We start from the raw sequence: 27,061 nt of genomic DNA on the forward strand, positions 1-27,061 counted from the left end.
ATTCAATCTACAATTCAAACGACCAACCTCTCCACAACTAAACTGATAAACTCCACGCCTACTTTCAATCACAAATTTAGCGACTACACTGAATGCTCACCTTAGGTCGGAGACGCTTAGCATGGACCACTGACTGGTCGATCACTAGGGCGAATGGTTCGAATGTCACATTCGGATCGGAAGAACCATTCGAGATATGGCGCGAGTTCCCGCGTTATCGACAGACATTCACCCTTGCGGTTCATTTTAGGGTCTTTGGCTTGGATCCAAAATGCTTCCAGCGATTTTCAAGCCAGCATTTTAGATTCGTGCGCTAAGATTCGGACCCTAGTTTCAAAATCGGCTCCTTCGTGTTTTTGTGTTCTATGGGCACCTAAAGGTGTTCATTCTCGTGACCTATTCTTGCCGCTCACGCTGTTTGATGCGGATATACAGCGGTCGTGCCATTTCACCGACATACTCGTCTCCACAGTTCGTGCAAGAAATCGGGTAGATTTCCCCGGCTCTCAAGCAGTCACATGGTCTACCTGTGGGACAAATAATACAGTTCGTTGTTGTACAGAAACTTGCTAGGGAGAAACCACAAGGCAACTGGCTTCCTTTTTTGAACATCCAGGTTGGCATCTCAAACTGGTACGTACCAAACGAAATGGCATCGTAAGCCTAGTAATAAAAACATCTTGGTTCATTTTCTTTCTGCTCTTCCATTTCATATGAAGAAAGCTGTGCTTAACAACATGTTTCGCACGGCAAGAACCGTTTGTAGTGAACCTGAGGAGAGAAAGGAATAATTAACTTTGGCTCACGAAATTGCTGTTTCGAATGGTTATGAAATCCGATCCACCACAGATAAGATACCTCTCTGCTTTCCTTACATCTCCGATGAAATGAGCGCTGCCATTAGGCGGTGTCTGAGGAGAGCAGACTTGGATAGCTCCGTTTCGGTCGTTGAAATACCACCGAACAATTTGGAACGTCAGTTAGTTTGGAATCGTTTGTACGATACCATTTGTACAACAACGAACTGTATTATTTGTCCCACAGGTAGACCATGTGACTGCTTGAGATCCGGGGAAATCTACCCGATTTCTTGCACGAACTGTGGAGACGAGTATGTCGGTGAAACGGCACGACCGCTGTATATCCGCATCAAACAGCGTGAGCGGCAAGAATAGGTCACGAGAATGAACACCTTTAGGTGCCCATAGAACACAAAAACACGAAGGAGCCGATTTTGAAACTAGGGTCCAAATCTTAGCGCACGAATCTAAAATGTTGGCTTGAAAATCGCTGGAGGCATTTTGGATCCAAGCCAAAGACCCTAAAATGAACCGCAAGGGTGAATGTCTGTCGATAACGCGGGAACTCGCGCCATATCTCGAATGGTTCTTCCGATCCGAATGTGACATTCGAACCATTCGCCTTCGTGATCGACCAGTCAGCGGTCCATGGTAGGCGTCTCCGAACTAAGGTGAGCATTCAGTGTAGTCGCTAAATTTGTGATTGAAAGTAGGCGTGGAGTTTATCAGTTTAGTTGTGGAGAGATTGGTCGTTTGAATTGTAGATTGAATATCGCCCTTTTCAGGCTCTGAAGAAGGCGATATAGCCGAAACGTTAGCCAATAAATTTATTTAACAAACTCGTGTACAGCTTATCAAACTCGATAATATTTCTATACAGTATAAAAGGAGAAACCCATCACTTCCTTAGGCAATTTTCCATGCCTTCGTCGCCTCGCCTACACCAGTTTTCATCACCGCTCACACAGTGCCGTTGAACATGTTGCTCCAGCTTCCACATGTTGTCTCACAAATTTTAAGAAACATACACTCTCAAGCTCCAAATTTCCCCTGCACGATGCACAGTGCAAACGTGTGGCGTCTGTTTACTAGACAACGCAACTGTCTCGTACGATCATTCAAGATGATTCATTCCTGATCTCTGCATAAAGGAAAAGGAAAAAATGTTTGCTGGTAATCAATCCACTTGTTACGCGCCGCCGCGCCCACAGTTTACAAATGCGTAACTACTTTGTACGATGACTTGAGAGGATTAGCCGATGCATCAAGTCAGTGTTTTCGTCCTCCCGGACAAGAGTGGTGCAAATTTATTAAACCTGCAGGAATAAAAGGTTGGCTGGCACTAGGACGGAATCGAAACTTCGACGGAGACAGTGGAAATTCTTACGCACTGCGCTACACCGCCTTTCCGCGTGGGATGCACGGAAAAAACATTTCTGCGCTCTATACACACGAGGGTCTTCTGTTCTACGTAGGAGTCTTTCAATTTTTGGACCAAGCGCCACACTGCTCCGCTACAATGAGCACTATGCGGAAGAACGATAAGGGTCATCAGTAACACTGAAAACAAAGAAACAATATTCTTTGAATCACACGCATTAGAATTACAAGATTTCTTCATTTCAAGAAGGAAATTTTTATTCTCTATATTGACACTACGGAAGACTACTACGTCTTACGACGTCACGATCAATCAATCAGTCCTCCTTCTGGAGTCGATAACTTTATGTCGGAATGGTACGGGACATGCACTGACAAATCAGTCATTTCATCGATGAAATATCACATGGCTTAATACTGATATCGAGCACCAAGGAGGATCCCAAATCAGCTGATCAACCCCATTCATTTTGTCCTCTTTATTTCATAAACCCAGTATTTCGACAGGGCACCTGTTCGATTCTGGATTGTTGTAACATTGCTTTCAATGTCAGACGCAATGTTCTCTTTATTCTTTGTTTGATTGCGCGGAACTGATGCCGCCTTGTTGAAAATACTAAAACCTAGTGAGGATATGCCGTCTAGAAGCCATGGATGAGAAGACAAGTGCCTGCTTGAAGAAAAATATCAAAAACGTACTTTATAGGTACATTAAACTTTTCAGCCGTGCATTCTTGTATCCCACTATGACAACACTACTCTTTTATTCTTCTCTCACAACGGCAACCTCTTTCTCTTCTGCCTTAGTCCCATGTAAGACTCCAAACCCAAAATACTTCCTGCAGTGTTCACAAATAAATGAAAACAAAATTTTGCGGACCTGTTTATCGCGTTGATAGACGTAGTTGAATTGTCCAGAGGGGCATTATCACGACTTCAGAAAAAGCAGAGAAAATAGGCCTGGAAAATCGTTGGTTTAGCAAAGAAAAACTCTTATAAGTTGGCTGTGGAAAAATTTCATGCGTTCTTGAAAACAAAGCAAAGCAAAAGCAAAGCATAAACATTTGACACAACTGAGTCTAAATAATTTTGGTGAAAGAATCGTTTCTTAAATCAGTTTTTTTAAGGCACCTTTTTTAGAAATTTTCCATATCGGGTTCTCTGTAGTACTAGGTAGGGTTCTGAACCCAGTTTGCATGTATAACATCAAAAGCGCAAAACACGTCTCACTAATTTCGGAATTAAGTTGATCAGTGGTCGAGACTTATGAATTTTCCCAAGGAAATGTTTTTTCACGGCACTTCGTTGGGAAAACATTTTCGTAGATACGAAGCAATCGTCACATTTACGAAAACGAGTGAATGAAAGCGCCCTTTTGGAATGCAGCTCTCATGCAGATGTAAACAGCTGTTTTACCGACTATCTGTTTCACTAATTTAGGCGTCTTCATCACATCATCTTCCATCACCCGTGCAGGTGAAGGTGTGAAGAGCATGTAGCCTTTCACGTTTTTCCGTGGCAATTGCAAACTATATCTTGATATCTTTCTATTCGTTCCATTGAGGACAGCATTGAAAATCCTCAAAAGTCTCGAATTAAAGTCCTCCTGAAAGACGAGAATTTCAAACCTTTTCTTAAAGCATTTTCAGTACGGTGAGCCTTCCCTATTAACAGTCTGTTCGCCGTTCTATTGTTTTTCAAGAAAAAGAATCATCTACTCCACTATTCGTAACAAGGAGATGCGAAGCTTGGAAACTCGGAAATTTCGAGAACATTGCAGAATAGAAGTTTTCGAGAACTTTATGCAGAATAGAAGTTTAACATGAAATTGGTTTTTCTCTTTGTATATAGAACAATCGAGCAAAATTAGGAGTTTCTTGAGTTTCTTGCCCTCTATAGAGCTGCTCTTCTTGCTTCGTCGACAAGCATTTGTCCGAGAGGATAGTAGACTTGCTGTTCTGTTAGCGGAGGCGAAATAGGAGGAGGCATTATTCTTCTTGCTCCTGATCCCGCCTCGACGACTAAATAGTTTGATGAGGGTCAGACGGCAATGGTGATTAAAATGTCCAACGCTTACAGTACACTCTTGCTGGCTCATTTTCCTGCCGTACCCTGTCCAGCTCGTCGATCATTTCGCTCCTAAAATATGTATACGCTTATGAATATGAAAGGTAGTTTCATTGCACAGATACAATAGAAATCTCACCTATAATGAGCTCTTATTCCGTAAAGAATTATACATAATAGCAGAGCAAACATTATTATAATCGCAATGTAGAACAAAAGTAATCTGTAGACGGATTCATTCGAGATTTCTGTAACAACAAATGCAGCTCTCACGTTTCACTTTGCTCAAAGTTTTCATTACTTGTAACAAATGTCATGTGCATCAAGTGTTCGGACTTCTGCTTTAAATAGTTTCCTTTAATTATAAAATGGGTGACTAGAGACTTCACCTTGATCACCTTGACTCCCGTTGATCTTCGAACTGGTCGAGCGGGCGCCAGTAATTCTTCCATTTGTCCCGATCCCGTGCCAGAGTAGCCCAGTGGTTCCTCATTTCGCGTGGGACACGAAGAGCATCATATTTTTCTTTCAAGGACTTCGTGAAGAAATCTGACCATCGGGTCGGCGGTCTTCCTGTAGTGCGCTTAATATCGCGGGGAACCCAGTCGCTCACGGCTCTGGTCCAACGGTTGTCATCAAAGCGCATCACGTGTCCGGCCCACCTTATTTTACTTTCCTTGGCAAACGCGGCGGCGTCTCTAATCTTCGATCGCTGACGTAGGAGGGAACTTCGAATCCCGTCCCTCACTTGCGTGAAACGGGATACTCCTAGCATCACTCTCTCAATTGCGCGTTCAAGGACGCTCACCGCGTTTTCTTCCTGCTTGCGAAATGCCCGGGTTTCCGAAGCATAGGTCAAAGCAGGAAGTACGGTGGTGTTGAAGAGGTGAGCACGGAGCCGGGTGTTCCTGGTCTTCTTCACTACATCCTCGATGCTCTTGTGCGCTCCCCAAGCCGCTCGTCTCCTCCTGCCCAGCTCGGGGGTCAGGTCGTTCATCATGTTCAGTTCCCGACCCAGATAAACGTAGCTGGTGCATTCGGATATGTTCGTTCCGTTGAGCGTGAATGGGGCATCCGAGACCCATCCGTTCCGCATGAACATCGTCTTTTGTAGATTCAGCTGAAGACCGATGCATCCACGTTTCGTCGAATTCGGTCAGCATTCGTTCCGCTTGGCTGATGCTAGGTGTTATCAGTACGATGTCATCAGCAAAGCGCAAATGGTAGCTGCCGACCATCAACCTTCACTCCCATGTCGTCCCATTCCAACTTTCGCATTGCGTTCTCGAGGGTGGCTGTGAATATTTTGGGTGAAATTGTATCACCCTGTCGGACCCCCCTCTTCACGTCAATGATGATGTTCTTGTAGAATGGCGAAATTCCGGTCGTGAAGTTACTGTACAACTCTCGAAGTACCTTAATATACTGAGTAGGGACGCCTTGGTTGTCCAAGGCTTCCACGACCGCTTCCGTCTCAACCGAGTCGAAAGCCTTCTTTAAGTCGATGAAGGTGAGACAGAGCGGCATCTTGTACTCTCGTGATACTTCGATGAGTTTCGAAACAGTGTGAATGTGGTCAATCGTGCTGAATTCTTTTCGAAACCCTGCTTGCTCGCATGGCTGTCCTTCATCCAAGACTTTTTCAACCCTATTAAGGATTACTCTTGTAAAGAGCTTGTAGATGACGGACAGTAGGCAGATTGGGCGATAGTTGCCGATGTCATGTGGATCTCCCTTTTTATACAACAACACGGTCTTGCTGGTCTTCCACTGTTTAGGAACCTTGCATTCCGACAGATAACGTGTAAAGAGCCTCGCCAGGGTGTTGATGAGTACTGGCGGAAGGCTCTTCAGGTGTTCTGGTCTTATTCTGTCGGGACCGGGTGCCGTACGATTTCTTACCGACATGATAGCATGTCGTATTTCGGACGGGAGAACCTCTGGAATGACTTGTCCATCTTCCCTCAGATGGTGAGGAGGCAAGTGGACATGGCTGTCGAAGAGATCAGAGTAGAAGTCGTAGATGATTTTCTCCATCCCCCTTCTCGATGCAATGGCTGTTCCCTTTGGGTTCCGGAGAGCAGTCATCCTCGTCTTGCGACTGGCGAAGTCTCGACGGGCATAGCGGATGTTTTTCCCCGCCTCTGCAGCTTCAGCCAGCACTTCTGCTCTTCTCTCTTTAAGGTCTTCCTTTATCGCCTCTCGGCAAAGCCTTGCGAGCTCGGACGTGAGTTCTTGGTTCCCTGCGGCTCGTGCTGCTCCACGCTGGCGTATCAGCTCAAGAGTTTCAAGAGACAGGCGTCTCCTGGTGGTTTTAAAACTCTCAGCCTTCTTCGCGCAGTCGTGAAGGTGTTCAACAAGCCGGTCATATTCCTCGTCGATGTTGTCCATTGCTGAATCTTCCCAAAAGCCGGCTAGCGTAGCGAAGAGATCCCAGCTGATGGTAGTCCTGGGATTTCTCTCTCTGAACTTGGCGGCTTTCTCTGCTCTCCTTGTGAAGGAAAATCTTCCTCGGAGGAGACGATGGTCCGATCCCGTATAGAACTTTGGTACAACACCGACGTCCGTCAGGCAGAACCTTTTATTGACGATGATGTGGTCTATTTCATTACGGTACCCTCCACCGGGTGACTCCCACATCCAGCGTAAAGAAGAGGGCTTCTGAAATTGCGAGTTCCCATGGATGGTCTTAGTCGTCATGATGAACTCGGCGAGCCTCTCTCCCTGGTCATTCCATTGTAGGCCGTGGGTCCCGATGTGAAGTTCCTCCGGCGTTCTTCTTGGGCCAACTTTAGCGTTGAAATCGCCAACTATGACCTTGTAGAAGGCATGATCTTCTTGGTAGAACTTCTCCAGGTCCATATAGAAAGCTTCGACTTCTTCTTCTTCGTAGCTTGATGTTGGAGCGTAAACGACGAAGATAGTCAAAGCTGATATTGGGCCACATCTTCTCATCCGCAGACGTCCGATTCGGGTCGTAAGTTGTTCAAAAGAGTCGATGTTCTTTGCCATACTCGTGTTGACGAGGACGCCAACTCCACCAACACCTCTATTGTCGCATGTTCCTAAGAACAGTTCTTCTCCAGTTTCATATACGGCGTTGAGATGGTGACGTCGTCTCGTCTCGGTCAGTCCGATGACGTCGTACTTGATCTTCTTGGCTTGTATCATCAGATCTTCGATGGCCGCTTCCGATGCAAGCGTACGTGCGTTATAAGTACAGATCGCCATCCTAGTCCTTTTCCGTTTTGGTAGCCTACATGACTCCTGCAACCCCGTCCTACCTGGCGCTACCGTACCAGGCTTTCCTCCGGAATCAGGAGACTCTTTTCTATTACTGTGTTTTGCTTAAAAATTTTAAAACCCATGGGCAGGTTGCAAGCCTCTAGTTCCATGAGTTTCTGGGAGAACTTTCGTTCTCCCGGTGTGGACATGTGGAGCTTATTTGTTGGAGGCGACTCCAAACCGCCTCCCTTGCACCTCCCAGTCACTTGATTGCAGGCTTTTGGCCAGACCGACTTGCGGGATACAAGGATGTCATGAGTCAGTCCTGGCTCAGCAGAAACAGGGAGTCCATCCCCTGAATCCACCTGCGTCTCTGGGCAAGCGCAAGGTCGCTTTTGGTCCGCGATTAGCCCCCTATCCGCCACCCGGGGACGCGCCACGTAGCCTCGCGACTAACCGGCTGTGATCCCTGTAGTGAGGGAGATCCGTGGGACTAGAGACTTAGGGTTTTTATTACCCTAACTGGACAGAACGAGACGGTAATTCAGTGGAATGCATTTAGTGTATGACTGAACGTCCGGCTAAAGGCTAAAGGCTACTTCAGACTTTCTGTGGAGTTCGCTTCGCTAACCTTTACTCATCGACGAAAATTAATATTAGTGCCGTTTTCTGTGAAATTAGACTTGTGTACCTCTGACAATCTTTCTTCGTCTTTTTATTATAACTAAAGGCAAAAGGTTTCATAGTTTTCCCTCTAAAAGCGTCATTTCTACATGTGGAGAACAACCAAACTTCACAGAATGATGTTTTAGCATAAAATGAGTCGAACGACGTCATTGTAGTGATAAATATAACGTTTGTCGTAAGATCACACAAACTGTTGGCTACTATTTATGCAGCCGGTTTCATTCGTGATTCCACTTTCTGAGGAAGGACGCTACCAACCTGAGGCAAATGTGCAGGGAAACAGACACGAGGAGGAGTCGCAGAGGTGAAAACCATTGCGCGCAGTGTCCATGAATGTAAAAGGATGCAACGTCGCGTTCACCTTTTGCAACATGCACTATGGAGCAGCAATTCGGCGCTGTTGGACCCGCCGCACCCCACTTTACCGCTCCACGACGCTGGCACACCACTTCGACGCTGTGGGAACCGTCGCACCCCATATTATAGGTACCTGGCGCCGGAACACCAATCTGACGCCGGCGCACCACATACGCCAGTGGACCCGTCTCACACCATTTTGTAGCCATCTAACGTCGAGGCAACAACTGGACACCGGTGGACCCGTCGCACTCTCCTTTTCGAATTTCGTGACTGGTACATACACGCACGTGACAGAATAAGCCCGTTATTATATACCAGCCTAAACGTCCGGCTAAAGCCGGACTTCAGGCTTTTTTCTAAGAAATAACAGTAATGACATTTTTTGTAAAATTATAATTGCTTTTTCCCACAGAAGCGCTCTTCAATTTTTTTACCCGAAAAATTAAGCAAAGATGGAAGATTTTCCCTAAACGCTCAGTTCTATATTTGGAGAACAATCAAACTTGATTTTACATCTATGTTTTTCTGAAACCTCTATAATTTTGAAACATTATTCGACGTATGAGTTTCCTCCGTTCTCAACTATTAGCAAAGAATGATGTGCTAACATGAAATGACGTGAATATCACTATCGTAGTGATAAAAATAACGTTCTACGTCAGATCGCGGAAACTGTTGGCTACTATGTATTGTATTTAAGCAGCCGTTCACATGTGTGTTTCCTCTTTTTGAAGAAAGAATGTTAGCAGCATCAGGGAGACATGCTGGGAAATAGATATGCGAAGGAACCATAGAAACCCATTCCACCTCGTTGTGGCTCCCACGCACCAATCCGACGCAGTGGAGCCTGTCTCTTCCCACTCTATAGCTTCCTGTCATCGGCGCACCATTGCGACCTCGTGGGACCCGTCCCACCCTATTTTACACCTATCTGGCTCAGGGCACGAATTCGACGCCGTATGACCCGTCTCACCCAATTTTACCACGTTGGAGCTCCGGCGCACCAAATCGACGCCATAGTATTCGTGTCCCTCTCTTTTTGGAATTTCTTGACTGAGACACACACACATACACACACACACATGACAGAATTCGCCTGTTATTATACAGCATGATAGTCTGCAAATTTGGAAATATACATTCACACAAAAGTTTATTTACCCTCACTAACATATGAGAAAAACTAACTTGCCTTATCAAAGAAAACATCGACTGCATATGAATTTGGACAATGGATAAAAGGTAAAGCGCTCGCCTATCAGGTGCATGGCGGTGGTTCTATGCCTCACAAGGGCACCGTTTTGCATCATTGTGGAGTATTTTCGTGACACACAGACAGACAAACAAACAAACACACACACACACACACACACACACACACACATGGACTAAGCGCGTTATTATATAGCATGATCATGATCATGATATATTGATGAGGAGTGTTTGAAACTGAAGTTCGAATGTTCTCCAAATGTAGAACTGACGTGTTTAGAAAGAAGACTATGAAATCTTTCGCTTTTAGTTATAATTTAGTTATAATATAAAAAAGGAAGAAAGATTGTTGGAGATACACAAGTCCAATTTCATAGAAAACGGCACTAATATTAATTTTCGTTGATCACTGAAGCGAGCGGAGCAAACACCACAGAAAGGCAGAAGTCCGGCTTTAGCCGGACGTTCAGATATATAATAACGGGCTAATTCTGCTTGTTTTGTGTGGCCTGCGCGGAATGATTATTGCTGTTCAAGGCAAATGAGTACAATGCATTCCCTGAACAATTCTTCTCGATGGACCCTCTTGGATTTTGACGATGAAGTAATTGTGTGTAATATCACTTCATTTTGGACGTCACCTAACATTCTATACCATACCTTCATTACTTAACAATACTGCAGAACAAATCAAAGTATTTTAGTTTTTAAGTATGTACTCGTTCTATGAAAGAGATAAAACTGTTACATTTTGAAGTGTGCTGTGCACTATTGTGAGGATTAGCGCGAGCTGTCAGCTTTGCTGGTCTCGTCCTGAAAACGCTGTTCTTGAAATACTAATGTACAAAGCAGAAAGCAAAGTATTTACTGTCAAGTATCTAGATACCAGTTCACAAAAGATCACTTCCAGAGATTATCTTAGAAGTCTGTAGACCACTTTAGAGATTATGAAGGTTTCTTGGTGGACGTAAATATTCTGATCAGAGTACAAAAAATCTTAGTTATCACGCATCCAATGAATATATTATGATCATGATATATAATAACGGGCTTATTCTGTCACGTGTGTGTGTGTGTCACGAAATTCAAAAAGGGGGGTGCGACGGGTCCACCGGCGTCGGCTCGGTGCCTCGACGCGAGAAAGATATAAAATGGGGTGCGACGGGTCCACCAGCGCCAGATACTTATAGAAGGAGGTGCGACGGGTCCACCGGCGTCGGATTGTCGTGGCGGCGCCAGATAGCTATAATATGTGGTGCGACGGGTACCGCGGCGTCGGATTGGTGCGCAATAACTTCGTGTGCGTGACGCAAAAGATAGATGGTTGCACCTGTTTCATAGCCGTGGCCATTAGGCGCTGTGCTTTTCACCTTCATGACTCCTCCGCGTATCTATTTCTTTCTTCGTTCGCCTCAAGTTGGTAGCATGCCGTTCTCAGAAAGTGGAAACGCGCATGAAAACGGCTGCTTAAATAATAGCAAGATGTTTATGTGATCTGACTTGGAACGTTATCTTTATCAGTAGGATGATGTCTTTCACGTCGTTTCATGCCAAAACACCATTCTTTGATTACCGTTTATAGAAAACAGGAGAAAAACCCATATTTCGCGTGATACTTTCAAATATTGTCTATAATATATTGATAAGGAGTGTTTGAAGCTGAAGCTCGAATGTTCTGCAAATGTAGAACTGACGCGTTTAGAAAGAAGACTATGGAATCTTTCGCATTTAGTTATAATATAAAAAAGGAAGAAGGATTGCTGGAGATACACAAGTCCAATTTCATACAACTAATTACACTAATATTAATTTTCGTTTATCAGTGAAGGTGAGCGAAGCAAACACCACAGAAAGTCTGAAGTCCGGCTTTAGCCGGACGCTCAGACTGGTATATAATAACGAGCTTAGTCCGCGTGTGTATGTGTGTGTGTGCGTGTCTCTGTGTGTGTGTGTGTCTGTGTGTCGCGAAATTCGAAAAAATGGGTGCGACGGGTCCACCAGCGTCGAGTTGGTGCGCCGACGCTAGATAGCTATAAAATGGGGTGCGACGTATCCACTTTCCGCGTTGCTTTTCGTGACATCGACGTCTCACCCGTTCTTCAGAAAGTGGGAACAAGAATGCTAACTGCTGCTTATATAGCAGCCAAGGGTTTACATAATCTGATGTGGAACGTTATCTTTATCAGTACGATGATGTCGTTCACTTCATTTTATGTGAAACATCATTCTGTGATAACTGTTAGGGGAAACAGGAGGAAAACTTATACTTTGAGTGATGATTCCAAGTCGTCTCTGTATTACATTGGTATCGACGGAGTGCTTAAAGGTGAAGTTTGAATGTTCTCCAAATGTAGAACTGACGCGTTTACAAAAAATAGTATGGAATATTTAGCTTAGAATTATTCTAAGAAAAAAAAAGAAAACGTTGTTAGAAAAACACAATTTTAATCTTACAGAAAATATCACTCCTATTAATTTATTTTCATTAGTCAGTGATGGCGAGCGGAGCTGCTGCAAATCCTACCTCACGCCTCAAAGCGGCGCAGCGGTGGCTCTGGCCGTCGGGCAGCTATGGTGGCGAGACTTCGTCTCGGCAGGTTCAACCATGCCACAAAGGTGTCCGGCTAGTAGCCCGGTCCTTGGGCCAAGGCTACAGGCTAGCTAAGTGAGGAGGTAGTACGACGATTCCGGTGCCAGGCTGCTAGCTTGCTAGTGCGACAAGCCGACCGAGGACAACACCCCCGTCGCGTGATACTGCTAATGTCTACTATGTGTTCTTCAGAAGCTAGGGCGTACCCCAGAAGCGACGCGCATTGTCCTCGCCCGGGCAATGTGGCAAATATGCGAGGGCTACCGGGTGGAGGACGGAGCCGGCCAAAGAAGTTAGTCCGCCATCGCCAGCAACATCCAGTGCGCTTGGCAACACTTAACGTTGGGACGCTTACTGGAAGAAGTCGTGAACTGGCAGACAGTCTCAGAAAACGCCGTGTTGACATATGTTGTATACAGCAGACTCGCTGGAAAGGCTCCAAGTCAAAGGAATTAGGCAATGACTACAAGCTCATCTACCACGGCACATCAAATCGCAATGGCGTTTGGACGAGCCGTTTAGAAATAGCGTCACAGCGGTGGATCGACTATCGGATCGCTTGATGGCTGTAAAAGTAGATACAGGAGAAGTGGAATTGCGAGTCGTCTCTGCTTATGCGCCACAGATGGGCTGTAGTGAAGAAGAGAAGGCGTGCTTTTGGGAAGATCTGGAGCAGTACGTCCAATCCCTGGAAAGCGAAGAAGTACTTTTAATCGGAGGAGACTTCAACGGACATGTCGGTTCCCGGAAAGACGGATTCGAGAGTTGTCATGGTGGATACGGCTATGGAGCTCGTAACGACGACGGGTTGCGAATCCTGAAGTATGCTGTTGCAAGTGACTTGATCATTGCTAACACGCAGTATCGGAAAAGAAAATCGCATTTGATCACGTACACCAGCGGCGGTCGTGAAACACAAATAGATTTCTGGATGTTACGCCGACGAGATCGCCGACTTCTGCAGGATTCAAAAGTCATCCCTACAGACCATGTCGCTGCCCAACACCATCTGCTCGTTATGGACTTGAAAATCTCCCGTCCAAGGAAGAGACATCCAAGGACTGAAACACAGCGCATCAAATGGTGGAATCTGAAGGATCGAAAGGAGGTATTTTTCGCGTCCGTGGCTCCATCTACACTTCCCCACCCTACTCGTAGTGTGGCGGAAATGTGGTTGTCTACTTCCTGCGTTATATGCTTGACCACGGAAAACACTCTGGGAAAGACGACTCTAGGTAAGCCAAAGGTACAAAAGGCTACGTAGTTTTGGAACGAGGAAGTTGAGGCGGCAATTCGTGAAAAGAAGTCCAAGTATAAGCTCTGGTGGAGGACGCGTCAGCCTGAAGATCGGGGTGCTTACCTAGCGGCGAAGAGGGAGGCTAAGAAGGCAGTCTCCAAGGCAAAGTCGGACCGCTACAAGGCTGTGTATGACATGCTTGATACCAGAGAAGGCGAGCGGGCAGTGTATCGTTTAGTCAGAGCGCGTCATCGCTCAACGTTGGATATGGAGCACACCAAGATCGTTAAGGGAGCTGATGGAGCCGTTCTGCGCCGCTCTGGTCAGATCCTGGAGAGGTGGCGAGAGTACTACAATCACTTGTGTAACGAAGAGTTCTGTCATCCTCCCATCCCAACCGTTCCCAGCGTCGAGGGTCCTGTTCTACCAACTACTGCCGTCGAAGTCAGTGCTGCCCTCGCAAAAATGAAGTCGAACAAGGCAACCGGTCCTGATGACATACCTGTTGATGTCTGGAAGCTGCTAGGAGATCGAGGGTCCATGTGGCTCGCAACTCTATTTAACAAGATCGTTGCAGAAGGACGGACTCTAGACGTTTGGCAAACTTCCGTGACCGTGCCTGTCTGGAAAGGGAAAGGAGACATTGCTGACTGCACCTCGTACAGACCTATACGACTGTTCTGCCATACGATGAAGGTTTTTGAGCGTGTCCTGGAAGCTCGTCTGAGGAAAATTGTTAGCGTTTCACTCAACCAGTGCGGTTTTGTGAAGGACTGCAGCACTATGGATGCTATCCATGCTGTCCGAATCCTCCTGGAGAAACATCGGGAGAAGAACCGCAGTGTGCATCTTGCTTTTCTCGATCTCGAGAAAGCTTTCGACCGTGTCCCACATGAGCTGTTATGGATGTCCATGAGGTCGCATAGAGTACCAGAAGAATATGTGCGGTGGACGAAGCTGCTTTATGCGAAGCCTACCAGCGTTGTACGATGTGCTGTTGGAACAAGCAGGCCATCCCCTGTACGAATAGGGGTTCATCAGGGTTCATCTCTCTCACCTCTGCTGTTCATACTGTGCATGGACACGATAATGAAGGAAATCCAGAAGCAGCATCCGTGGACTCTACTCTTTGCCGACGATGTCATGCTCGCGTCGGAGTCTCGAGATGGTCTTCAGAAACAAGTGCAGTCTTGGAAGGATCAGCTGCAGCAATATGGATTGCGCCTCAACACATCAAAAACTGAGTACATGGAGTGCGGACCAAGGATAGAGGATGGTTCAATTCGTGTTGATGGCACCGAATTAAACAAGGTGAACTGCTTCAAGTACCTTGGATCCAAAGTGACTTCCACAGGCGACATTGATCAAGAAGGTCGAGGACGTGTTAATGCTGCATGGATGAAATGGAAAATGGCAACAGGGGTACTGTGCGACAAGAAAGTCCCTGTTCGACTGAAGTCGAAGATCTACAGGACGGTTGTGCGTCCTGTTGCCCTTTACGGATGCGAGTGCTGGCCGACAACGAAAGCCTTGGAAAGAGTGCTGCACGCTATGGAGATGCGGATGTTGAGGTGGACGATAGGTGTAACGCTAAAAGAGAAAGTATCCAACGACACCGTGCGCTCCATCTTCGGTGTCGTCCCGATAACTGAGAAGATGAAGGAGGCGCGACTGAGATGGTTTGGTCACGTCTTGCGGCGGGAGGAAGATTCTGTTGCCAAAACCGCTCTGAAGCTCGACGTTTCAGGAGTGAGGCCGCGCGGGAGGCCAAAGATTCGCTGGTTAGACCGTGTGAAGCTGGATATGATAGATGCACGTTTGTGTACGGCTGATGCAATGGATAGAACCAAATGGAAGACAAGAAGCAGAAAAGCGGACCCTGCAACAACGCGGGACAAACACTAGGAAGAAGAAGAAGAAGAAGTGATGGCGAGCGGAGGGAACATCACAGAAAGTCTGGTGGATTGGTTCAGGCTGGTAAATTAAACAATTTAGGAAGGCAAGACCGAGAGAGTGCGGTGGAGGTGAGAATGGTCGCCAGCCGAGAACCTCATGCTAGTAGCAAAAAAAGAAAGCAAGTCGTGCAGTAGGTGGACGTGGACATATCACGGTACGTTTTGTAGGTTGGTACGTTGCGCACGGTTACGATCTGCACACGTTGAAGACGATTGTGTTCCTGTCAATTAGCAATCCTACCATTATGGCGACTCCTGTTGGGATTACAGCGATGGTGCGAGGGAGCCAGACGTGGACAGTGACGGTGACAAAAACGTCATTGATGTTGATCACTGTTTCCGCAAACTACTTCAACTCTTAGGAGTAGATTACTCGAGGACGTGTCTCGTCCTCTGTGGAAAACACAGAATTTTCCTTGAGTCGCAAAGCGATTTCGGCTGACTGCAAGAGGAATGATTTCCTTCTACTAACCTAACCTTTTTGATTAATATTTACTTAGTTCTCAAAAAATTGTGGAAATTTCTCACGTAGAGTTCCTCAATGATCCGATAGGCAGATAGCAACCGAAGTTGACATTTACAGGCTCTCGCAGTGCACCGCCGTTACAATAAATACCTATCGTTCTGCCCAGAAATGGAGGGATTCATCCCGACTTCGAGAGCGAGACAGATTTGTCATTGCTCTGTGTTCTGCTAATCTGTGAGACAACTCAATCCTCGTGAGAAGATTTGCCTTGGTCATCTAGACATCGTCACTATCTATCTGAGTTGATCATTTCTAAAAATCTATTTGTTCAATCCACGTGGCAGTTGCAGAGCAACTTAAAGGCATCACCCCACGAATCTGAGGTGGCGCATATTTCAGGTGGAGTATTCGTATACAGGATGGGAGACTACGGAGAGGGAGGTGATTCCGTCCATTTCTTGCTAATTGCCGTAAAAAACGGCCCGGAAGATGCGGCACGTGCACAAGGCTGGCGCGCTCCAATCGAACTCCTTGTAGGAAATATCGAAGCCGTATCTTCCGGGCCGTTTTTACGACAATTAGGAACAAAGAAGATCACCCTTCTCTCCATAATCTACGATCCCGTATACGAATACTTCACCTGAAATCCGTACCACCTCAGATTCGTGGGGTGATGCCTTTAAGGGCGAGCAAATTAATTTATCCAGTATTCCCTCAACGTTTGCGTTTGACTACCTCATCTTGCAGAAGGCACGACGTAGTGCACTAACTTGCGCAAATGCTAACCCAAGTAAGTTATTATCGACTCCTATGCAATCTCATGCGCAAGATAGGCAACTGCAAGCTAAGTCCTTAGATCTCCCTACCCTGCGAATTCCAACGTTTAACAGAAACTTATGGAAATAGGACAATTTCTGGGAACTGCATAATAACAATATTCGCTGTCAGAAACTACCAGAATTATTCAAGTTCTTAATCACCTTAAGAGGAGGGACCCGCGAATCGATCACCAAATTTCAAGTCACTCAAGAGAATTATCCTCAGGTAACTCAGTTTCTTCGTTCTAAATACGATAACCAACGAGTACTTATCAATCAGTTGAGCGATCGTCTAGATGCATGTAAAATGCAAACCACTTCTGCTAAGGACCAGCGCTCATTATTTGATCAGGTCTAAGTTCCCACTACCACACTAGCGCAGAAGGGCAAAGGAAAAAACAGCCCCTGGCTGATCGAAAAAGTGCCGTCAAAATCTCCCGACCAGTAGGTCTCCCTACCCTGCTAATTCCAACCTTTAACGGGAACTTATGGAAATAGGACAATTTCTGGGAATTGCATAATAACAATATTCGCTATCAGAAACTACCAGAATTATTCAAGTTCACTTATCTTTTAATTGCCTTAAGAGGTTGCCTATGCCTAGGCCAAGTTTCCCAATTTCCGTTGAAAAAAAGTCATCTCCCGGCAGCGAAATTTACCAACCGGAACCCTTTTTTTAACGTAAATTTTGTTTCGGCTTCTTGACGGAATTTTATCACCAGAAGAAATCTTCTGTTTTTCACCCACAAAAATACGGAAAAAAATATGGAACCGAAACCTGATGAATGTGCGGATTTTTCGAGACATTTAGAAGTTAGCTTTCAGTCTTCGTCTAGGAATCTTCGCTGTCGACACTAATATTAGCTTTTGAAGATCTGGTCGACATTAACAAACTGATTAAATGGGAAGAATAAAAAATTCCTTCACTGGCTGTTCAGGATGATGTGTTGTTGTAGTTGGTTTGATAAGGAATTTTTAACGGATGATTTACTCGACAGAAACCTGAGGAAGAGTTGTTCAGTTCCTCTGGAATAGAATATAGAGTACGAAGTGCAAGTAAATTTATACAGAAGGATGAGATCATCATCAATGCGATAAAAACTTTGAAAGTAGTGTGTTTGTGGGAGAAGTATTCATAAAAGTGAGGATTGTAGAATACATCTACTGCTACTCCTTATGTTGATATATGATCGCCGGGGAATGGGTTGAAGGGTGTGGTTGTGGCTGATAGCGCTAACCCAGTGGAAGCTTTCACGACAAACACAACTATTTTCCTACCACAAGTTGTTGTTTATTATCCTCACTATCTCATTTTTTCTGAGTAGTGTCATAGTTTAAAAATAATACACGTAACAAACTAAATATGATTCCAGTTTCTGCATTCACATATTGTATTAACGAACAACTGCGTTCTCGTTGCCCTCAGAGTCGTCATTCCAGAATTGTATGAGCCTACCCAAAAATGCGCTGTCATCGTAAAAGTTTTCTTTATCAATTTCCGCAGCACTTGTTGTTGTTCTGATCAATTCGCTGAATCCTCGAATATTTTAAAAATACCAATCACAGAGTAAACATATTAGCACACCTTGTTGTTTCCATGTTGGCCCACGGGACGATGGTTACCAACTGTTTATGAGAAGACAGAGCTTAAAAATGAACAATATCGAATGATTTCTTCGAATATTTATTGATTAAATGACCGTCAACAAAACCAGGATTGTCTCTGAAGATAGTTTGAAACAAAAAGGCGAGACCGCCTACCACATACAATACCGCTTCTAACTTGTGTCCCAAAATCCGTCGCCGACGGATTAATCTGTCGCAAACCGTCGGAATTCTCGGAAGTAGGCAAAATTTAATTTTGAAAATACCATTCGAAAGTAAATGAGCTGCTGATTTCAAACACACTTCGAGAATTTACTTTTGACAAATGTGTCGCCCGAAAACGGGCAAAGTTTGGTCAAGCCCCGTTAATTACTTTCACACCTCCGCAATCCTGCCATTGGCATATCTCGCGGATACATCTCCATGGAAGGAAGGGGTGCCCATAGGATTTCCGCTTATTTCTCGAAATTGGACAAAATGTTTACTACATCCGTAATCAGAGGGTTATTTAGAGCATTTTGGTACCCCACATCATATGTTGTTTCGAAATTTCCATTCTCTTCAGAAATTGACGAAAGTGCTCCATCGAAGATTAACGAAAAGCCATACTTTTCAAGCTGAGAAAAATCTCCTTGGAAATTTTTCAATGAACAAGTTGTACTTGACAATAGTTTATATTGTAAGCTTCTAGCTTTGAAAATGCCTAGTTTTTCCAGGGTCAAACTTACTACTCTCTTACTTACTCTATTTCGTTATTTGGTCCAATTTTTGAACAGCTGTCAACGGCTTAGAATTAACGCTTAAGTCTCGCGATTTGGTACTTGCCTAGAACTCTCCTTCCTTTACGAAAAGTGCATTAGGCGCTAACATTGGATGACAGCTGTTCATGGTTTTCGAGTGACCAAATTGCAGAAAATTTCTCTGTTTTCACAAAACATTTTGCCCAATTTCGAGAAATAAGCGGAAATCCTATGAGCACTCCTTCCTTCCATGGAGATGTATCCGCGAGATATGCTAATGGCAGGATTGCGGAGGTGTGAAAGTAATTAATGGGGCTTGACGAAACTTTGCCCATTTCAGGCGACACATTTGTCAAAAGTAAATTCTCGAAGTGTATTTGAAATCAGCAGCTCATTTACTTTCGAATGGTATTTTCAAAATTACATTTTGCCCATTTCCAAGAATTCCGACGGTTTGCGACAGATTAATCCGTCGGCGACGGATTTTGGGACACAAGTTAGTAGCGATGTTGTAAGTTAACAAACCTCGCCAAATCCGCTATCAACAAAAAACCTTGACGTCTTTGATATTTGATACAAGTACACAACTGAAAGTAATATCACTTTTCAACTGTGCAAAAATTGTGTGGTCTGCGACAGAAAATAAGGTGACGTTTACACCACTACCGCTTTTCGCCGCATATAGCTACAGTCAAAAACTCTTGGTTTACGGAGCGGCATCAGTTACATAGGTTGCGACGAGGCGACACCGTTTCCAAGCGTTCGCAGGTGATAACGCAGCTGATTAGCTTCTCGCCAACAATTCTTCCTCGGGCTACAGTTTCCACTACTTCACTAAGACGTTTCGTTTTCAGTTCTCTTAGCAGTCGTCATCTAAGATGTCGTGCGTTCCATCACTGGCATTGACTGCGTCCTTTAGCCGCATTTACCTGAGCTTTTAGCCGGTCCATTCCGGTTACGAACACAGCCGATCTCTTGGCGATCCCCATAGACGATGCTTAGCATTTCTTGAAATGTCTCCTTTTGTACAACTATCGCCAATTCTTCTCAAAATGTTACCAGCCCATCTGACGTGCTTCCAACGTTCATTCCGATAATCGCGAAGCAGATACTTTTTCTCAAATTTTTTGCTACGAAGGCTGGCTAGGCATTATGTGCGCAGGCTTAAATTCTAAAAACAACTTTAGAGCGCGTAAAGGTCGTCGTCCGTAGCTCCCCTGACGCATGCAAAGGCTGCACACGCCGCTTTCATTCTTCTGCTTTGTTCTTTCTTCAAGTCATTCTCTAGACTCTACAACATCTGAACTCTACAACACCACCTCTGCTTTGCTGGTGCTTCTCAGAAAAAGAAGAATATCGCCGCGAAAATGAAAATTTGGGAGAAATCATCAACTTTCATGTCATTTCTCCCCGAATAAGCGATTTCACTATTCAAATTCCAAATAAAGCAAATTTTATAAACGATTTCGACGATGTGGTATCTCTTTTGTAGTCCGTATGGTAAGGGTCTCATCGGTGCATCGGTAATAAAACATCAGAAACGATGTAAAGATACAACTCGATAAACATCTTTGTTTACTTAGAAAATAGAATAGTCCTGCGGAGCAAACGTCAGACAACGAAATCATCTGATACACCATTGCGAGGTAATGCAAATTATCAAACTTATTTCTCTTCGTTTAAAAGTAATCATCGGCATCATTACTCTGCACACCAAGGTTCAACTTACTTAAAGGCATCACCCCACAAATCTGAGGTAGGTTTCAGGTGGAGTATTCTTACACGGCACAGTAGATTAAGGAGAGGGGTGATTCCGTCCATTCCTTCCCAATTACCATAAAAATCGGTACGGAAGATGCGGCGCGTGCACAAGACTGGCGCGCTCCAATGGAACTCCTTAATCCTTGTAAAGAATAGCGCTCTGGAACGTTCGATGCCTTTAACGACAGAAACGTAGTGTAAGCGGAAGATGAGACTCTTAATCTCACTCCAGAAAATCCAACACTGGGTTGTGGACGCGGCACTCAATCCCATCAACTCCTTTTCTTCTCAGCTAAACGATGCGTTTCCAGAAAAGGAGTTAAAGGCATCATCCCACGAATCTGAAGTGGTAAGGATTTCAGGTAGGTTATTCTTATACGGAGTCGTAGATTACGAAGAGGGGGTGATTCCGTCCATTTCTTCCTAACTGCCGTAAAAAACGGCCCGGAAGATACGGTCCACTATTTTCGACGACTTCGATTGGAGTGCGCCAGCCTTGTGCACGCGCCGCATCTTCCGGGCCGTTTTTTACGCCAATTGGCAAAAACTGGACGGAATTACCTACCTCTCCGTAATCTACGATCCCGTGCACGAATACTCCACCTGAAGTCCATGCCACCTCAAATTCGTGAGATGATGCCTTTAGGGAGTTGCACACAACGGAAGATCAACCTGGCACACGTGAAAGATGAGCAAGACAGGAGAAAATTATAGTCGAGTAATATTGTAATGGGATCAAAAAGGAGGTTGAAGACGCTGATCCTTTGTTGAATTTATTATTGTACCTAGAAAGTTTCCAAGAAAACTCTTCCGCTTATCATACGGATGAGAAGGTTCACCCTTGCACTTGCGGTGATAAGGTCTACGTACAATTCTGAGAGTGTCGTCTGATGTACTGATGATTTTTACTGGGAAAAACAAGAAGATTTGGGTTTTCCTAAGATTGTGAGCGGAAAACAGGGCGATTGACTAGACGACTCATTAAACTCGTGAACTTATCATTTCTGTTATTTGGGCTGTGTGCTGGAATACGATGTCATTATTAACAGAAATATCCGGCAGAGGCTCGATAAAGAGAAGGGAAGCAGCAGCAGATGTGCTTAAGCCAATCCGGCGTTCATGCATTTAACCAAGTCTGTTTATGATTCCCATCGCAAACAAAGGTCGTGCTGCTAGTGATGTATCGAGGTAAGGATCAAAGAATTGGGCAGCGCAGTCTACGGTGATAGAAATACTCGACATGAAGAAACTGCTCACGCGGCGGTTGGACTACTTCCGGTCGAAGCTATAGTAACGAAGAACGTCACGCAGAAGTGGGTATAGCGTGCCACCAGATAACAACTAGAAAACATCATTTGGTCGGTTATAAAAGTGATGCAGAAACAAAGATGCTCACTAGATACTTAAATGTTTAGATGGCCCGTCTTCACTGGACGTCCCGCACCTCTTTCAACTCTTTTTGTTCCCTTGCCATTGTCATCCAAGATGTTCTCAAGTTTCGTGAGTGACGTTGACGAAGTCCTTCAGCCGTATCCAGCTGAACTATCAGCTGGTCCATCCGTGTAGGAACACATCATCCCCTATGACGGCAATTGGGGTGGTGTGGGATACACTCTAACGTTCTTTTAGTCCATCTATCTTCGATTCTTCTCATAATGTGACCGGCCCATCTATGCTTTGCTTTCGATATATATTCCGGTGGGTCGCGAAGAAGGGACATTCCTCTTGAGTCGGAGCTGCGAAGACCAGTTAAGTGTTGTGTGCGTCGGTTAAACTTCAGAAGACACCTCTCAAGAGCCCTGTTAGTAGTAAGTAGCTTACTAGAAGTGGCAACGGTGTCTACCCACGTCTCCGCTGCGTAACAGAGCGCTGGAAGAAGTGCCGAGTCAAACAGATGAGCACGAAGATCTTGGTCCGTCAGTTCGTCCGTAGCTTCCTTGATGGGTGCAAATGGTGTCCACGCTGCTCTCATTCTGCTATTCAGTTCCTTCTTGAAGTCTTTCTCCATAGTCATAGAACGTACGAATAAGACGTATAACGGAGTTTTCCAGCGGAGTATGCTAAGCAGCGGAACCCCTGATGGAATCCAACTTGTTCTTGAGGCTGGACTTCATCCAGCGTTCTAGATATGCGCGTGTGGATGATCTTGGTGAATACTTTGTATAACACGCTCAGCAAGCATATCGCACTGTAGTTCCGAAGGTCCTCTCGGTCACCTTGGAAAAGAACCGTTCGCGAAGCTTCCACTAGTTTGGGATCCTTTCCTTCTAAAGATAGGACGTCAGTGGTCCGCTAGAATTACATGAAGCCGATGGCCACCAGCCCGAAGAAAGTCTGTTGATATAAAATCGGGTCCGAGGCTGTTCCAAATTTCATGCTTTTGATAGCGATTTGCGCTTCCGAAGGGAGAATCCGTGGAGGAGCTTCACCAGTGAGGATGATCGGGCTTGACACACGAGTAGATGAACAGAAAAGGTTCGAGTAGAGTAGAACCTCTCCGTAATGATTTCTATCTCACGACGAGAAGAGGTGCGAGTCCCGTCTTCGCTCAGCAAGACTGCTAGTGGAATACTATATTCGCGAAGATCCTTGAGGCACTTCTTCAGACTCGTTCTTCTTTGTGCTGCTTTCATTTGCCTGCATCTCGAAAGATTCTCATTCAACGCTTTTCCGCAGCTAGTGTTTGCTACTAACCGCTCAATGTGTGATGAATTCGGACTACGCCTCAAAGTCCTACTTCTTCTCAACATTTCCTTGTTGGTTTTCAAATTTCGATCCAAGTTTGACGTGCGCAGCTTCAAGCATGTTCAGCACAGGCTCTCTGAGCAGCGGCTCGTAGTCAACGTTTGGGTCCTCCTCGATGTGCCAGTCACCTTGGGACAAGGAGCCTTCGAGTACGCAATTGTCGTAGACAGATTCTTTTCTCCTTCTTTGCTGATAGCTTCCAGCTCCTCATAAAACGCGTCCAATTCGGCTTTATCAGCTGCTGATGATGCTGATTAGTAGTCGACTATGCTGCTGGATTTTTGGCGCAGAGGGCGGAGACGAGGAATTGCTAGACGAGGTGACACGATCTCGTGAGAATCAACAAGATGGGCGACAGATGGGTGCACAACAAAACCAACACTGCCTACATTTCGCGACGGAACCTTCTCTACACAAATGACGAGTGTACCGTCATTCATCTGTCCTACGTCGCTCCTTCTGTACTTGGTCTCCTGCAGAGCAAGAAATTTGAAAATTTGACACGCTCTGCAGCTCCGAGAAGGGCATGCAGGTCAGCGTCTGTGGACTGTTCTCGCGTTGTAAGTACACAGTCTGAGACTGTCTCTATGGTCCAGAATCAATGGCGTCCTGAGCAACCTGAGATTTGTTCGCTTCTGACCGATCGCCATACTGTCCGGCAGAGCCCAGTGTGCAGGGCACTGAGGCAGTGAATATGCTGGAGTGGCGAAAAGACTTTTCCCCAGACCAAGCGCCCTCCTATGACTGGCTTAGCTTTTCCTACAGGTCGTTGCCCAACCTATGTGGATCGGGGAGCCACTTCTCGACATTTTGCTAGGTCAGCGGTAAATCATAGCAGTGGTTCACTCCTAGCTAAACTTCCGATTCAGAGAAGTCGGAATGTCTGATGTGTCGAACAACGAGCAAAGATGGTTAACACTCCATATTACAGCAAACGTTCAGGCCTCGTCGCCCTCGTCAGAGCCGAAAGCCGAAGAAGCTGCGTTGTTGTGATATTGGCGGAACACTTGTTCTAAGGTGGTCAAGAAAGAAAAAAAAAACCGTTTTCACTTTTTTGGTCACCCTATAAAGGAAGCCATCTTATCGCCTTGCTCTGGTTGCATTGAGGATGATCCCATGATAAAATTTGAATGGGCCACTTAGATGTAGAATAAGGTTTTGTGCGGATGAAAAAAAGAAGTTCTGAGGACACATGGCAACGGTTGGCAGTTCAACCGAGACTCGAATTTTGCAAATTATGGAATTAGGGAGTAACGTAAGTAGTAATTAATTATGGATTGTCATATTCTAAGCGAACTATAGTTAAAGATAGAACAGGATAAGATCCAATGTATTTGAGAACACCGCGGAAAAGATATAAGATGAGATAAAAGATATAGACAAACACGTTAGGCTGCCATCACGCCCAAGAAGGATTTCAAGTTCACCGATTGGATCGTCCGCTCCGTATACGGTTACCAATGGAAGTCAATCAACGCTTGACAACCCACATGGTATGAAACATTCATTGCGAACCCAAAGGTGACCTTAACATTCTCAGGCGGTGACACATGCAGAGGAACTTGGCTTCGCGCTCAACAGACGTGCAGCCAACAACAGCATTTCAACTAATTTCAATTTGAGATTTTGATACATATGACCAGAAATGATGTCAGTACAAACATTTGCTAAGCATCACCAATAGAAGTCAACCTTAAACTAATGCAACCGCACGCCAGACCACCTGCAACTCTGATGTCTGCGAAGGGTGAAGCGGTCGAAATTATGCAGGACAAGTGTTGCAAGCCAAAATTCTAGCTGTTTTCTTGTTTGGGAAACCTCTTCGTCTGTACACCATATATAATGTGGATGAAAGGCATAACCAGATTGTTCGAACCATATACAAATAAACGAAAGACGTATTTCCAAAAACAGTCGTACATCTCTGATAATGTTCTTGAGTTGGGTGATAAACAGAAAAATTGGTTCGTGGTGTAGTGTAGAATTGAGTGTAGATTACGAGTGGAGCGTAGTTCCGCCCAATTCCCTCCAATCGTCCTAAAACTTTCTTTCCTAAGATGTACGTTAGAACGCGCCAGGCTTGTACACACTCAGGTTTCCTCATCAGTCTGTTCATTGGCTTAACTGGAATGTGCTGCAGAGAAAACCTCATTGATTTTCGACCGCACGCTCGTGGTGTGGCGCGTGCACAATGGTGATAGGTTTTCACATATTTCATAGGAACAAACGCCATTTCTTTTTTTGTTCTGAAGATGGTTAGTTGAGCGAGGCCACCCTCATTCTCCCTTCTTCGTAATCTACACCTCAAACTCTATATTGCTCGCAGAGACCCCAACATTACCAATTTCGTTACAGATTAAGATTCGTCCTTGAAGCGAGCTACTAGCAGGTTAGAAAAAGAATCTACTACTCTAACTCAGTTCAGGTCTTCGCTTTTTTAGAGCACACAAGTCATTTTTTCGGACGCGTTTTTGCAGGCATTGCGATGTCCAAAATTCTTAGATTTGAAGGAGGAGTTGCGCGTTTTCACTATGATATTTGTAGACTGTGCCCCATTCCCTACCTACTTAGTAGAGAAGCCCCAATCTCGAAAATTTCCCTTAATCCCGTCTTCAGTATTTCTATGATTCATTTCTCAGATAATGCCCACCCATTTCATGAGTGCAATTAATCAAAGTGAAGCCTAACTTTGCTAGCAACAAATCAAGCAGAACAGAGGATGTCTGCGTCGTCAATTCACTCTTCAGTCTCTAATTTGTTAGGATTGTAAGCCGCAGCGCCACACCTGCTCGTTGGGATTAGATGAGATTTTCGGGAACATTGAGACAGGCTGAAATTAGAATCTTTGAACGCCCGACACCCGTTGTCGGCAATCGATTAGTTCTCTCGCACAAGCCTCATACGAGCACACCAGTTGTTACTCGATGGTTTTTCTGTCTTCGACAAGTTTCCTTACAAAGTTATCATTGCCTGAGCCATTAAAAGCACTCTATAGAAAGGGGAATCTCCGTTTCTGGGGTATCGCTTACCATAACCAAGATTCTATACCAGGCAACATTTTTTACCTGCGCGGCTCAAGTCGAGCTCGAAACACGTGTAAATCTAGTTTGCTGCAACAAATCATTTGTTTATATTGTATTTCAGTTGGAAATGGTACGTATCGGGTACAGGAGAGGTTTTCTCTGACGTTTGATACCAAGCAAAATCTGTTCGTGCAGTGCATTATTGCACTGTATTTTTTAACTTTATACCATAAAGAAACTGCGTTTAGGTACTTACCAGTGAACATAGGTTACACACGTCTTCGCTTTTGCTGGCTGTCTTAGAACACGGTCTATTCTCCGAACCAAGGGAATCAGAACTACCAACAAAACACGCATTTGCGTCCGTGTGCTGTCAATTCGCCATATCAT

General features: G+C 45.0%; 7 protein-coding genes across 11 annotated transcripts; 2 read left to right on the plus strand and 5 right to left on the minus strand.

Annotated features, from left to right (window-relative positions):
• Nucleotides 1–4,073: 4,073 nt before the first annotated feature.
• On the minus strand, nt 4,074–4,439 carry RB195_019215 (uncharacterized protein; the record flags this gene model as incomplete). The annotated part of the gene is made up of 3 exons (XM_013451274.1): nt 4,074–4,201; nt 4,258–4,319; nt 4,387–4,439. The coding sequence occupies 3 exons, from the start codon at nt 4,437–4,439 to the stop codon at nt 4,074–4,076; spliced, it is 243 nt and encodes an 80-aa protein (XP_013306728.1).
• A 202-nt stretch (nt 4,440–4,641) lies between these two features.
• Nucleotides 4,642–5,349, minus strand: RB195_019216 (uncharacterized protein; the record flags this gene model as incomplete). The annotated part of the gene is made up of 1 exon (XM_064186969.1): nt 4,642–5,349. One exon carries the CDS (start codon nt 5,347–5,349, stop codon nt 4,642–4,644), a length of 708 nt encoding a protein of 235 aa, XP_064042850.1.
• A 104-nt stretch (nt 5,350–5,453) lies between these two features.
• RB195_019217 (uncharacterized protein) lies at nt 5,454–7,478 on the minus strand (the record flags this gene model as incomplete). Its single annotated transcript, XM_064186970.1, has 1 exon — nt 5,454–7,478. The coding sequence occupies one exon, from the start codon at nt 7,476–7,478 to the stop codon at nt 5,454–5,456; it is 2,025 nt and encodes a 674-aa protein (XP_064042851.1).
• A 4,748-nt stretch (nt 7,479–12,226) lies between these two features.
• Nucleotides 12,227–15,463, plus strand: RB195_019218 (uncharacterized protein; the record flags this gene model as incomplete). Of its 3 annotated transcripts, XM_064186972.1 has the most annotated exons (5): nt 12,227–12,347; nt 12,514–12,613; nt 12,844–13,429; nt 13,607–14,094; nt 14,136–14,208. In XM_064186972.1, 5 exons carry the CDS (start codon nt 12,227–12,229, stop codon nt 14,206–14,208), a joined length of 1,368 nt encoding a protein of 455 aa, XP_064042853.1. The 3 variants fall into 3 exon arrangements, with proteins under 3 accessions (XP_064042853.1, XP_064042852.1, XP_064042854.1); XM_064186971.1 differs by having other exon boundaries at nt 13,607–15,463; XM_064186973.1 differs by lacking the exons at nt 12,227–12,347; nt 12,514–12,613 and having other exon boundaries at nt 12,884–13,429; nt 13,607–15,463.
• Nucleotides 15,464–17,731: 2,268 nt separating this feature from the next.
• RB195_019219 (uncharacterized protein) lies at nt 17,732–22,917 on the minus strand (the record flags this gene model as incomplete). 3 transcript variants are annotated; one of them, XM_064186974.1, is made up of 4 exons in its annotated part: nt 17,732–17,823; nt 18,254–18,327; nt 18,383–18,443; nt 22,725–22,917. In XM_064186974.1, 4 exons carry the CDS (start codon nt 22,915–22,917, stop codon nt 17,732–17,734), a joined length of 420 nt encoding a protein of 139 aa, XP_064042855.1. The 3 variants fall into 3 exon arrangements, with proteins under 3 accessions (XP_064042855.1, XP_064042856.1, XP_064042857.1); XM_064186975.1 differs by lacking the exons at nt 17,732–17,823; nt 22,725–22,917 and adding an exon at nt 20,072–20,147 and having other exon boundaries at nt 18,192–18,327; XM_064186976.1 differs by lacking the exons at nt 17,732–17,823; nt 18,254–18,327; nt 18,383–18,443 and having other exon boundaries at nt 22,477–22,917.
• A 284-nt stretch (nt 22,918–23,201) lies between these two features.
• Nucleotides 23,202–27,061, minus strand: RB195_019220 (uncharacterized protein; the record flags this gene model as incomplete). The annotated part of the gene is made up of 3 exons (XM_064186977.1): nt 23,202–23,349; nt 23,397–23,540; nt 26,928–27,061. 3 exons carry the CDS (start codon nt 27,059–27,061, stop codon nt 23,202–23,204), a joined length of 426 nt encoding a protein of 141 aa, XP_064042858.1.
• RB195_019221 (uncharacterized protein) lies at nt 23,996–24,641 on the plus strand (the record flags this gene model as incomplete). The annotated part of the gene is made up of 3 exons (XM_064186978.1): nt 23,996–24,316; nt 24,374–24,465; nt 24,518–24,641. The coding sequence occupies 3 exons, from the start codon at nt 23,996–23,998 to the stop codon at nt 24,639–24,641; spliced, it is 537 nt and encodes a 178-aa protein (XP_064042859.1).

The sequence above is a fragment of the Necator americanus genome, chromosome II, assembly GCF_031761385.1.
Source record: "Necator americanus strain Aroian chromosome II, whole genome shotgun sequence".
Lineage (NCBI taxonomy): Eukaryota > Metazoa > Nematoda > Chromadorea > Rhabditida > Ancylostomatidae > Necator > Necator americanus.